Here is a 14337-nt window from a genome sequence, read left to right on the forward strand (position 1 = left end):
GAGTTCTTTACTAGGGTTAGGTTCAAGATGAGTCAAAATGAGTGTCATGAAGTCATCTTTTCGAAAGTCATGTTGGAATGGAATCTTGAAACCACTAGCAATGTATTTTAGTTGATCCTTGGTTATTGTGCCTTGGTTACTTTGGAGGCTTTAAGTTCTTCTAAAGAAGGATTTCTGATAAATTATCTATGGTCTAAAAATTTCGCCATTTTGATGTACTCACTTGAATAGAAAAGTGAAAAGATTTGATGTCAAAGCTCTACCACAAGTTATCTCCTAAGTTTCACTTGAGTTAAAGCCTTGACATAAGACTCGAGAGGGTTATTAACCGCAAAGACAGGATTCGCACCACTGGACACGAGTTAACAACCTTTAAGAGAGAGGGGCGCGTTCCCTGATGAACCTTTCTTTCACAGACGTAACTAGGAGTTGGCCTAAAATACTCTGAGTTTAAATTGGTCTAGTTACTCGCGAGGAAATTAAGAATTGATTTGGAGCTTCAGTGTCCCCAATTGAGTGAGAATGAGTCTCAGAGCAGCATGTGAGGATGTGGAACTACACTCCAAGGAATAATTCCTACCTGAAACCGATACAACTACCGATGTGAATACGCAATTAGCCCTTTACCTATTCATTAGGCCTATCGTGAAATATTTAAAGGCAAGGTCACCGTGCACCTACCATCAGATACTCGTGAGATAAACGAAGAAGCGACGAAAACGAGTGTGAATAGTGTAGTTATTTATGTATATCAGTGGCTATGTAAGCCTGAAAACAAACCTTAACATGCCAGAAACAGTGATTACTTAATTAGCAGTTACGTTAACATACAAATGACATACCAGTTCATAATATACCATCCCGGTCAGGCCCCCAATATATGTTACAAGCACGGGTAAAAGTTAGTTTTGTACCCTTTCTTGTAGCATTAGGTAGTGAAACGAGTATGAAATAAAACTTAATCATTATTAAACAAAATTTCCATTACCTGAAGCGGGCATAGCGCGTGCAACTTATCTATGACGCAGTGATCCCTCTTGGGTTCAAGTAAGTATGTACAATTTAACATAACATATACAAGCTAATGAGTACTAAAGGAAACCAAAGGTGACAAAACATACAAGTTAATGGGCAAGAAGTTATAATAATAATAATAATAAATAATAATAATCATAATAATAATAACAATAATAATAATAATAATTTATTATTCCGGCAGTTAAACTGAAAATGTACAGAGTGGGTGGGAAAATACTTAACATTAATCCTAACGCTAAGTCTAATCTAGAAGGGTAACTTTTTTTTTTTTTTATGTAGGAAGGACACTGGCCAAGGGCAACAAAAATCCAATAAAAAAATATGCCCAATGAAATGCCAGTCCCATAAAAGGGTCAAAGCAGTGATCAAAAATTGATCAATAAGTGTCTTGAAACCTTCCTCTTGAAGGAATTCAAGTCATAGGAAGGTGGAAATACAGAAGCAGGCAGGGAGTTCCAGAGTTTACCAGAGAAAGGGATGAATGATTGAGAATACTGGTTAACTCTTGCGTTAGAGAGGTGGACAGAATAGGGGTGAGAGAAAGAAGAAAGTCTTGTGCAGCAAGGCCGTGGAAGGAGGAAAGGCATGCAGCTAGCAAGATCAGAAGAGCAGTTACCATGAAAATAGCGGTAGAAGACAGCTAGATATGCAACATTGCGGCGGTGAGAGAGAGGCTGAAGACAGTCAGTTAGAGGAGAGGAGTTCATGAGACGAAAAGCTTTTGATTCCACCCTGTCTAGAAGAGCAGTATGAGAGGAGCCCACACCCCCAGACATGTGAAGCATACTCCATACATGGAAGGATAAGGCCCTTGTACAGAGTTAGCAGCTGGGGGACGGGGGGGGGGGTGAGAAAAACTGGCGGAAACGTCTCAGAACGCCTAACTTCATAGAAGTTGTTTTAGCTAGAGATGAGATGTGAATTTTCCACTTCAGATTATAAGTAAAGGACAGACCGAGGATGTTCAGTGTAGAAGAGGGGGACAGTTGAGTGTCATTGAAGAAGAGGAGATAGTTGTCTGGAAGGTTGTGTCGAGTTGATAGATGGAGGAATTGAGTTTTTGAGGCATTGAACAATACCAAGTTTGCTCTGCCCCAATCAGAAATTTTAGAAAGATCAGAAGTCAAGCGTTCTGTGGCTTCCCTGAGTGATATGTTTACCTCCTGAAGGGTTGGAGGTCTATGAAAAGACGTGGAAAAGTGCAGGGTGGTATCATCAGCGTAGGAGTGGATAGGACAAGAAGTTTGGTTTAGAAGATCATTAATGAATAATAAGAAGAGAGTGGGTGACAGGACAGAACCCTGAGGAACACCACTGTTAATAGATTTAGGAGGAGAACAGTGACCGTCTACCATAGCAGCAATAGAACGGTCAGAAAGGAAACTTGAGATGAAGCTACAGAGAGAAGGATAGAAACCGTAGGAGGGTAGTGTGGAAATCAAAGCTTTGTGCCAGACTCTATCAAAAGCTTTTGATATGTCCAAGGCAACAGTAAAAGTTTGACCAAAATCTCTAAAAGAGGATGACCAAGACTCAGTAAGGAAAGCCAGAAGATCGCCAGTAGAGAGGCCTTCACGGAACCCATACTGGCGATCAGATAGAAGGTTGTGAAGTGATAGATGTTTAAGAATCTTCCTGTTGAAGATAGATTCAAAAACTTTAGATAGGCAGGAAATTAAAGCAATAGGACGGTAGTTTGAGGGATTAGAACGGTCACCCTTTTTAGAAACAGGTTGAATGTAGGCAAACTTCCAGCAAGAAGGAAAGGTAGATGTTGACAGACAGAGCTGAAAGAGTTTGACTAGGCAAGGTGCAAGCACGGAGGCACAGTTTCGGAGAACAATAGGAGGGACCCCACCAGGTCCATAAGCCTTCCGAGGGTTTAGGCCAGCGAGGGCATGGAAAACATCATTGCGAAGAATTTTAATACGTGACATGAAGTAGTCAGAGGGTGGAGGAGAGGAAGGAACAAGCCCAGAATCGTCCAAGATAGAGTTTTTAGCAAAGGTTTGAGCAAAGAGTTCAGCTTTAGAAATAGATGTGATAGCAGTGGTGCCATCTGGTTGAAATAGAGAAGGGAAAGAAGAAGAAACAAAATTATTGGAGATATTTTTGGCTAGATGCCAGAAGTCAAGAGGGGAGTTAGATCTTGAAAGGTTTTGACATTTTCTGTTAATGAAGGAGTTTTTGGCTGGTTGGAGAACAGACTTGGCATGGTTGCGGGCAGAAATATAAAGTGCATGAGATTCTGGTGATGGAAGGCTTTAGTACCTTTTGTGGGCCACCTCTCTATCATGTATAGCACGAGAACAAGCTGTGTTAAACCAAGGTTTAGAAGGTTTAGGACGAGAAAAAGAGAATGTACGCCTCCATGCCAGACACTATCACCTCTGTTATGCGCTCAGCACACAAAGATGGGTCTCTGACACCGAAGCAGTAGTCATTCCAAGGAAAATCAGCAAAATACCTCCTCAGGTCCCCCCAACTAGCAGAGGCAAAACGCCAGAGGCACCTTCGCTTAGGGGGATCCTGAGGAGGGATTGGAGCAATTGGACAAGATAAAGATATGAGATTGTAATCGGAGGAGCCCAACAGAGAAGAAAGGGTGACAGCATAAGCAGAAGGATTAGAGGTCAGGAAAAGGTCAAGAATGTTGGGCGTATCTCCAAGACGGTCAGGAATACGAGTAGGGTGTTGCACCAATTGCTCTAGGTCGTGGAGGATAGCAAAGTTGTAGGCTAGTTCACCAGGATGGTCAGTGAAGGGAGAGGAAAGCCAAAGCTGGTGGTGAACATTGAAGTCTCCAAGAATGGAGATCTCTGCAAAAGGGAAGAGGGTCAGAATGTGCTCCACTTTGGAAGTTAAGTAGTCAAAGAATTTCTTATAGTCAGAGGAGTTAGGTGAGAGGTATACAGCACAGATAAATTTAGTATGAGAGTGACTCTGTAGTTGTAGCCAGATGGTGGAAAACTCGGAAGATTCAAGAGCGTGGGCATGAGAGCAGGTTAAGTCCTTGCGCACATAAACGCAGCATCCAGCTGTGGATCGAAAATGAGGATAGAGAAAGTAGGAGGGAACAGAAAAGGGGCTACTGTCAGTTGCCTCAGACACCTGAGTTTCAGTGAGGAAAAGAAGATGAGGTTTAGAAGAGGAGAGGTGGTTCTACAGATTGAAAATTAGATCTTAGACCGCGAATGTTGCAGAAGTTAATGAAGAAAAAGTTGAGGGGGGTGTCAAGACACTTAGGGTCGTCGACAGAAAGGCAGTCCGACCTGGGGACATTTATGGTCCCCTCCCCAGATGGGGACTCCGAGGCTGGTGTAGGAGTCGCCATGATGATTTTAAAATTTTTGAGTGAAGGGTGTGTGTGTTATTAGGTGCTTGTAGTTTTGTGTGGAGGAAGAGAGTTGTCTTTAGACAACTCTCTTCATTACATTAACAAAGTTAATGTAACATGTATCAAATAATAAGCAATAAAGGAAAACAAATATATACCCAAGATACAACACAAATATAAGTAGCTCAGGCGTGTACGTAATGAAGAGTGAGAGTGTACGTGTGTGAGTGTTCGTCACGTCGTCTTCTAACTCACGACAATGTAACCGAATCCATGCAGCAGGAAGGAAGATGGTTGCAACTGCGAGAAACGAGTGAGGTTGACGAGGTGTGGAGGTGAAAGTCAGTCGTCAACTCAGTTACCTCGATAGAGACGCGAGTCGAAACGTGTTTCTAAAGCTTCGTCTTTATGATACCGCCACGGTGTGGTCGAGACTATATTCGAAGCCAATGGTTAGTTGGAGAAATTAGTGGTTGGCGAGGCGGGTACGAGGGCCATAATATATATATATATATATATATATATATATATATATATATATATATATATATATATATATATATATATATATATATATATATATATATATATATATATATATATATATATATATATATATATATATATATATGTATGTATATTTTATTAATTAATCTATTTATATTCTATTTATTTATTTATTTATTTATTTATTTATTTTTATATTTATTTATTCATTTATTTTATTTTATTTTTATTTTTTAAAGGCAAAAAAAAAAAATAAAATAAAATAAAATAAAAAAAAAAAAATATATATATATATATATATATATATATATATATATATATATATATATATATATATATATATATATATATATATATATATATATATATATATATATATATATATATATATATATATATATATATATATATATATATATATATATATATATGAGAAAAAAATTCTTGTGCAGCGAGGCCGCGGGGGGAAAGGAAAGTATGCAGTTAGCAAGATCAGAAGAGCAGTTAGCGTGAAAATTGTGGTAGAAGATAGCAAGAGATACAACACTGAGGCGATAATAAAGGCTCAAGACAATTAAAAGAGACGAGTTGAAAATACAAAATACTTTTTTATCCCATCGTGTCTAAAAGAGTGATATGAACGGAATGCCCGCCATACATGTGAAGCGTACGCCATATATGGACGGCCCCTGTTAAGGCTCCTTTACAGTGTTGACAGCTGAGGGAATAAAGAAAAAAAAATGGCAGAGACGAATCAGGACGCCTAACTTCAAAGAAATTGTTTTGGCTAGTGATGAGATGTGAAGTTTCAAATTTAGATTAAAAGTGAAAGACAGACCGAGGATGTTTAGTGTAGAAGAGAGGAACAGTTGTGTCACTGAAGAGGGAATAGTTATTTGAAAGGTTGTGTGGAGTTGATGATTGGAAGAATCAAGTTTTTTGAGGTATTGAACAATACTAAGTTTGCTCTGCCCAATCAGAAATTTTTGAGAGATCTGTGTGAGCTATTTAATTCCAGAAAGGTTGGATGTCTAGGAAAGACGTGGAAAAGTGCAGAGTGATATCATTAGCGCAGGAGTGGACAGGACAAGAAGTTTGGCTTAAAAGATCATTGGTGAAGATGAAGAGAGTGGGTTCCCTGAGGAACACTACTATTAATAGACAAAGGAGAAGAGCAGTGACTATTTACCACAGCACCAGTAGAATGAATGGCCAGAAAAGAAACTTGAGATGAAGGTACAGAAAAATAGCTGTAGGGGGATAGTCTGGAAATCAAAGCTTTGTGCCAGACTCTGTGAAATGCTTTTCATATGTCTAAGGCAGCAGCAAAAGTTTCACCAAAATCCCTAAGAGAGGATAACGAAGACTCAGTAAGGAAAGCAAGATCACCAGTAGAGCACCCATGACGGAACCCATACTAGCGATCAAGTATGTGAAGTGATTGATATTGAAGAATCTTCGTGTTGAGGTAGATTCAAACATTTTAGAGAGGCAGTAAATTAAAGCAATTGGACAGTAGTTTGAGGGGTTAGGGTGGTCATCCTTTTTGAGAACAGGCTGAGTGTAAGCAAACTTCCAGTAAGAAATAAAGGTAGAAGTTGATAAAATTGAGTTAGAAGAATTTGACTATAGTGGAACCACACTAATTTGGTACTCGGGATGTCGGCTATTCCTGTCCCTCATTTCTGTCACGTTCGAGGTCGACGGGCATATGAACTCTCTCTTTCGCTCATACTGTCATTCTTCGCCGTAATTATTCCAAAATTGTAAGTTGTTATATACGACTGCATGTTTCTTTTCTTTTTTTTTTATTTTTATGCCTTTCGATTTGATGATGGAACAACGACGCTATCTCCCGCTACACTTGACAATGCGTATGGGCCGTGTGGGACTGCCGTCCCGGTGTCCTTAACACGTGAATCCCCCAGGCCGTGCCCTGCAATATATAAATAACTATATATAATTATAGTCTTGGACAGGTCAGGTCACTCTGGGGTCGAGGTGACAACAGCACGAAGAGATACAGCCAACAACCCAACTACTAAGTTTGGTTCCACGATAGGCGAGGTGCAAGCACGGAGGCACAGTTTTGGAGAGCAATAAGAGGAACCCCATTAAGTACATTAGCCTTCCAAGTGTTAAGGCCAGTGAGAGCATGGAAAATATTGTTGCAAAGGATCTTAAGTAGTAGCGTGAAATAGTAGGAGGATGGAGAAGGAAGAACAAGCCCTGAATCACCCAAGGTAGAGTTTTTGGCAAAGGTTTGAGGAAAGAGTTTAGCTTTAGAGATAGATGAGATGGGAGTGGCGCCATCGGGTTGAAATAAAGGAGAGAAAGTTGGAGAAGCAAAGCTATTAAATATTTTATGAACTGCCAGAAGTCATTTAGGAAGTTAGATCTAGAAAGATTTTGACAATTCCTATTGATGAGGGCGTTTTTGGCCATATGGAGAACAGACTTGGCATGATTCCAGGCAGAAATATTAAGTTCATGAGATTCAGGTGATGGAAGGCTCAAGTCCCGTTTGTGGGCTGCCTTTCTATCATGTATAATACAACAACAGGTTGAGTTAAACCAAGGTTTTGAAGATTTAGGATGAAAGAAAGTGAAGAATGTACACCTACATGCCAGGTACTAACACCTCTGTTATGTGCTCAGCAGTAATAAACAGGTCTCTGATACGGAAGCAGTTGTCATTCCAAGGAAAACCAAAATAATAATTTTCCAAACAGAACAATAGACCAGTATAATGCATTACTAAAGAGACTGATATTTGCAAATAATAAACAAATTCAAAGAAATAGCAATTTTGAAAAAAAAAAAAAAAAAAAATATATATATATATATATATATATATATATATATATATATATATATATATATATATATATATATATATATATATATAAGCTTGCTTCAATTCCGTTAAAATACAGGTAAAAAAAGTGCAAAACATTCCCCTACAAATACATGAAAATCCATCTTAGTCTCTAGGTCAGTGATTTGCAAACTGTGCACCTTGTGCAAATTTGTGCACCATGACTTTCACCAAAGTGTGCTGCATAAATTTTCATATGTGCTCTCAAATTTGTGCTCTTTAGTAGGCCTGCATTGCAATGACTGCAGGGTAGGTGCAACATCGAAGTCCAAGATGTACAGTACCTTAAATGTGCCACTAAGCAACAAAGTTTGAGAACCAGTGCTCTAGGTCTGTATGTAGAAGAGTGCTGATCCTCACATACCATGTAAAATCAAAATGCTCCATCTATAAACTACATTTTATTGTACTCTTCATACAAAATTTCAGAAAAGTTCAAAGATTATACAAACACAATAAATAGAAAACTTTCAAAATATTTTTGAAAGTAGAACTTTGATGCATGATTGTACTTCATTAGTGAAAATCAGAAAGATATTACTATCAAAGGGTCCCTTTGCCAAGCAAGAGCTCACACTCAAAGTTTACACAATTTATATAAAATGTCTCACTTATTCCTAAATGTTCATGATGTTATTTATACAATCCTGCAGAATTTAACAATGAATTACCTTGTCCAATGATTATGCAGAATGGCATGATGTAGAGGCTCTATGAGGGTGAAGTACAAACCGTAAAGCCTCATTCCAGCAGAAATACAAACTAAAGTTACAAACATTTTGCCTTTATATTCACTAAACAAAACAAAAATTCACCTATGAAGCACACTAAGCAGCCCATAAAATACAAAATACACTCAGTTGTTTTTGTGAAATCAGAACAATCCTTTAAAATCAAGATTTAACCAGTCATGTCAGCTGGAAGGAGGCTTTGCTTTATGACTACAAAGTGAGGAAGTATTGGGTTCATGCGGGACCTTGGACGGGTGTACCTCTCTCAGGATGCCACACATCCCCTGAGTACTGCCACATCCCATGTCCCTCTGGGGGTTACTACATCCTTTGGCAACCCAGAGATTCAAGTATTTACAAAAGATACATGTCCAACGCTTAATTGCAAATTAAAGAATAGTGAATAGCTACAACTAAGACATAATAAATTATTCACTAAAAAAATAAATTAAATCATATCCACCAAAACAATGCTAATTTACCAAATAATTAAGTAATATCAACATACCCTTTTCTTTGGCATGGATAAAAGAATAAATAAATAAAATAAAAAAAATATAGGTGTGGGGCAAATTTTCATAAACAGTCAAGTGATACATGAATGTTTCAAGGAAACTATCCATTTATGATCCAAACCAAAATACTACTCATAAATTCACATAAATTACTGTCCCTTACAATCAAAACACTAAAAAATTCTAACACAAGAAAACGAGATTGTCACTTTACCAGTATCATACATGCTAATGAATTCACACAATTACATTTCTTCCTTGCTATACAAAGGATACTCTTGTTTCTCCTCAATGCCACAGTGCACCAACACACCTACACTCTGTAACACGGCTATCAACTATACCAAGGTCATATATATATATATATATATATATATATATATATATATATATATATATATATATATATATATATATATATATATATATATATATATATATATATATTATATTATATTATATATATATATATATATATATATATATATATATATATATATATATATATATATATATATATATATATATATATATATACCCATATGCATATATAATACTTCTGGCCACATAAAGGTGGGGGCAATCATTCATCCTCATCCTCATCCTCATCTTCACTTTCACTTTCATCTTCATCCTCCTCCTCATCATTCTCTTCTGCAGTCTTGAGTTTCTTGGCCACAAAGTTCCCAGCCTTAAATGCTCTCATCTCCTGTGGCATTGAGATACAAAAAAAAAAAAAAAAAAAAAAAAAAAAATTGATACTGTTAGCCATAAAAATTTTTCGAGTCTATTTTCTACAATAAATACAGAGAATTTTTGAAACAAAATAAAAAAAAATCTGACTTAGAGGATATCATCTAACAATCAAAAATATTAGTTGAGAAGAAAAAAGATCACTGAATAAAAATCAGCCATGACAAAATACAATGCAATGTATGAGAGAAACTAATTCCCAAACCCTAAGAAAATGTAAAACTGCATCTCATCACTTAACATTCAGCTTCTGTGGTCAGAACAAAGCAAACAAAATTTCATCCATCATACTGTATTTCCCAAATTATCAGGATTATCTAGACTTCAGAAACTAAGAATATTAAAATACAAAAAAATAAACATACAAAAGCATTCAACTAACCTTCTGGTACCTGGCTTTATCCTCCTCAGCCATGGCTTCATATTTGGCCTTGGATTCAGGCAAGGCTTGACTCCAGGCAGCTCCCAACTGTTTGGCTACATCACCGACACCCAAGTCAGGGTTGGTGGCACGAATCTTTGGTCGTTCATCATTGCAAAACCAAAAAAAGGCTGACCTGCAACATACAAGTAATGATTCACTTTAAGGAGAGGAAACAAAATGTAAAGAGAATTAATAACTAGATGAATACTTGGGCCTCAATGAACAGAAAGACTGAGTGCAAGAGTACATAAAATTTGATGAGACACTTATTTTGAAAGCCATCCATAGCCAAATGCAGACTGTGTGTATTTACCTAGTTGTATTTACCTAGTCGTGACATACGGACAGGAAAGGAGCTAAGCTCGTACTGTCCTATCTCCATAACTGTGTGTGTGTGTGTGTGTGTGTGTGTGTGTGTGTGTGTGTGTGTGTGTGTGTGTGTGTGTGTGTGTGTGTGTGTGTGTGTGAATGTATACACCCTCATAATACTCACAGGGCTCTCTTAGGTGCATTGGGGTCTTTACGGTTTCTACGCTTGCGTGATGCACGAGATTGACGGGGACCTTTGTAACCCTTCATCTCTGTGTCATAGCGCTGTTTGTCCTTCTCTGCCATCTCATAAAATCTCTGCTTCTCCTTGTCAGTCATTGTCTGCATTGATTGTAAATTTATCACTTAAGGAAAACAACATACAATTGGAGTTACAAACAATTCATGTTGTAGAGATTGCAGAACCTACTCATAATATTTGAGCATTCTACTAAAAGGAAAGAGTCAAAGGTAGTGACTATTATAATAAATTTTCTTCTAAATAAACATCAATAAATATCCAGATGCCATATATTCCTAATGGTGTGACTGTCTTGTATAATCTCAGAAGAGGACAGGTAAAAAAAAAAAAAAAAAAAAAAATGGAAAAAAAAAATGACAGTTATGATCACACTAACCTCAGATAACAGTTTTGCTGTGGTTATACTAACAACAACCAGTGCCCAAAGGCTAACTGGCATAACATAATTTCATTCCCAAGCAAACTATAATTTTTCAAGTTAATGAATGGCCAAGATATGAATATCAAATGAACATCTGTGAATGTGCTACACATATGTGAACAAATTAATAACTTTGTATTAGAAACTTAAGATCCATGTGCACAGCTTCAGGCATCAATGTTTCCAAGGCCAAAAAGCCTATTAATATTAAACCTTTACTCAATAATTACTATTTTCCTTCACAAAAAACAATTTTCACAGCAAGAGATATGGCACACTCACCTTCCACCTCTCAGCACATTTCCGGGAGAATTCAGAGAACACAACATTCTCATCAGGATGTTTCTTCTTGTGTTCTTCACGACAGGTCTGAACAAAGAAGGCATATGCTGACATCCGCCCTCGAGGCTTTGTGTCCACTAACTTGGCACGTGGCATGATTCTGAAAGACAAGAGGATTATATTAACAGCAAAGTGGGTATGGGGTAAAAGATGGGTAGCCTCAAAGCCAAATAATCTTCCCGTTATACACGTCAGTTGACGTCAGTAAGGATACATAACCATAGTTACAATTATGTTCTAAGTTTTAATGATTGGTCAATTCTACTTGTGCAGAGACATATGACTACCTAAACTACACATAACAGAGAGATACAAGGAAGTGGACTTAGCGATCAGCATCAATAAGCATAAAAGGGAAAGTGAAGCAACGAAGGATCCTCTATTCAAAAGTGGGATGTACTTTTCAAATCTGTGAAGATGGAGAAGCTGTGTAGATCACTACTGATATACATTCTTTTATATGATACATATTACTGGTTAATTATGTGCTTCTGAAGCAATATGCAGAATTCTGACAAAAATATGCATATCTGGGTAAATTATGCATAGAATGTCCAAATAATCTGCTGATTGAATTAAAAGAAATCAATGAACTATTAAGCTCCTCCATAAGTAAGTCATAATGAAAATGGAAAACACCACACTGAAATAATATCCAGTGTATAGGATTTTGAGAGGAAATGGCCATATACAAACCTAAATAACATTTATTGTAAAATATTCTCTAAAGTGACACATACTTCAAGGCTAAGGGAAGATCTCATTTCTGTCAAGGTTCATGAACCCTGAAAAAATTTTTTGATGTTCCCAAAAAAATGTAAAATGTGATGCCACTAGTTATTAGTCAATTGCATGTGTAGTAACTGATTATCTCTATAATACATAAACTGATAAAAAAAATGTGGGAGGGGAAAAGATGGTATGTGTAGACTACATTATATAAATGGAATGGGGGTTGCAACCTTATAAAAGTAATTTTCCAAATATACAATAGGTTTTGATACATGACAGAATGAAACTCAAACTTAGTAATATCAAATTGCTATATGCTCGAACTAAATGTAATTGATCTGACCTCCCATGAATATTCACCTTCTGCTAGCTATATCTTGTCATAAGGTAATCAACAATAAATGAGGTCATTTTATCCTTGGAAAGTCAATAGGAATTGAAGGAAACACGTTCATGACTACCGATTCTGGCAAGTCTTGTTTAATACAATCTTATTTCAACGCCATTCTTACATCATATACGGCACTGGAAAACGCCTTAAAAGAACGCTTGTTAATCAACATGGTTTATTCCTACATCTGGCTGTTTACTTGAGTTCTGTATGCCATTGCAGATGTACGATTTGTTACACACCTTAGCAACATCTAACAAGGATAAAAAAAAATAAAATAAAATGCTAGTTCATGGGAACTAAAGTCTGGTTATTTGCACTAAGGAAGTGCATCTGACTAACAAAATTATAAATACAAGTATTAATAATAATTTATTAGTGGAATATATATATATATATATATATATATATATATATATATATATATATATATATATATATATATATATATATATATACACACACACACACAAACACCGGCGAAGGGAATTATGAGGGTAGACTGCTCCCTCACTCTCCCCCTCCTTTACCTATGCTACAAAGGATCACTAATACAGGGCGGAGCTATCTTAATCATGCCACACCACCCCTTTGAACTGACACTGCCACCCACCACCAAAGCGTCCCTTGTCCGCCACATTTTGGAGAAGACCGCAAAATTCTGAAATCACTGAGGGCTTTCAACTTCCTGTGAATTCCCTCCGTTCTGTGAAGTGAACAAAGCATATAACCCATTCCTTACCAATTGGTTGAGGAACTGTGAAGAATTTTTCTCGGAACGATTAAATAAGGCACGAAAACGCTCCACTATCTTGGTATGGAGATGACACGAGGAATTCCCAGGTATGAGAGAACGATAAAATATCAGAAAATATAAATTTTCAAGTAAGCAGACACGAAAAATCGCCACTATGAAGTAATTACATTACGTCAACTAATCTTAGTTAAGAAAACACTCTACATAAATCTAATATTGAAACGAGATGAAGAACTTAAATGTATGAAGTCGCAGATCAAAGATACGAACAAAGTTGCGCGCCAAATCCCCATCACTTCTCCATGACGAATTCTGGCGTAATATTATCCAGAATGCCATTCTTACCTTCCCTGCACCCCAATTCACAATTCTGGACGTGCCTGAAGTCTACACTGGACAGGAACCATCAGCGAGCATCAGAATAACGAGAAACACTATCTATCCACTCAAGCTCCTAATGTTTTGATGCTGCCATTGCAAGGGCTTGAAGGAGGACGCTTGTTAATATCTCATTTTTCTCGCCACTGCAAAGGAAATATAGCCGCAGTTACCTCTCCTGGGGATGGTTCCAGCCCTCATTAATTTTAATTTAAAGTGCAATGCGGGATTAAATAAGTAGATGGGGAAATATTGGCTTACTTGTGAAGGGGTGCAGTGTACAGCGTCCTATAGGTGTGATCAGCGGCGTCTTCCATAGAGAAAGCATAGGAGGACGATTCGTGGCGGTGATTGGTCTGTATTTGTGTTTCCCGCGCACTCTGACCAATACCAAGCGTTGGTGCCTCGAAAAATAAACCAATCATAATTTGGCTCTATGTGCTTATTTGGTGAGCTCAAATTTTAGCATCTTTAAAAATTAGGTTATGTTGACGAGTGATTTGTCTGTGCTTTTCTAACTAAGGTGATATTTTTTATTGTATTTATTGGAGTTGGCGGGTTT

At 37.2% G+C, this 14337-nt stretch overlaps 1 protein-coding gene across 3 annotated transcripts; it reads right to left on the reverse strand.

The window, feature by feature from the left end:
* Positions 1-9519: 9519 nt before the first annotated feature.
* Positions 9520-14215, reverse strand: LOC135104252 (high mobility group protein DSP1-like). Of its 3 annotated transcripts, none has more exons than XM_064011432.1 (5): positions 14037-14215; positions 11458-11617; positions 10677-10834; positions 10142-10316; positions 9520-9715 (listed from the first exon to the last, which is right to left on the reverse strand). In XM_064011432.1, the coding sequence occupies exons 1-5, from the start codon at positions 14198-14200 to the stop codon at positions 9590-9592; spliced, it is 783 nt and encodes a 260-aa protein (XP_063867502.1). In that variant the 5' UTR covers positions 14201-14215; the 3' UTR covers positions 9520-9589. The 3 variants fall into 3 exon arrangements, with proteins under 3 accessions (XP_063867502.1, XP_063867505.1, XP_063867504.1); XM_064011435.1 differs by lacking the exon at positions 14037-14215 and adding an exon at positions 13743-13883; XM_064011434.1 differs by lacking the exon at positions 14037-14215 and adding an exon at positions 13383-13479.
* Positions 14216-14337: the final 122 nt, after the last annotated feature.

This window comes from Scylla paramamosain, chromosome 10 (assembly GCF_035594125.1).
Source record: "Scylla paramamosain isolate STU-SP2022 chromosome 10, ASM3559412v1, whole genome shotgun sequence".
Classification (NCBI taxonomy): Eukaryota; Metazoa; Arthropoda; class Malacostraca; order Decapoda; family Portunidae; genus Scylla; species Scylla paramamosain.

Coding starts and splice junctions, on each gene's coding strand:
- LOC135104252 (XM_064011432.1), bottom strand. CDS start 14,200: ATGATTGGTTTATTTTTCGAGGCACCAACGCTTGGTATTGGTCAGAGT. Junction 11,618..14,036: donor TACACTGCACCCCTTCACAA/GTAAGCCAATAT, acceptor CTTGTCTTTCAG/AATCATGCCACGTGCCAAGT. Junction 10,835..11,457: donor AATGTGCTGAGAGGTGGAAG/GTGAGTGTGCCA, acceptor CAATCAATGCAG/ACAATGACTGACAAGGAGAA.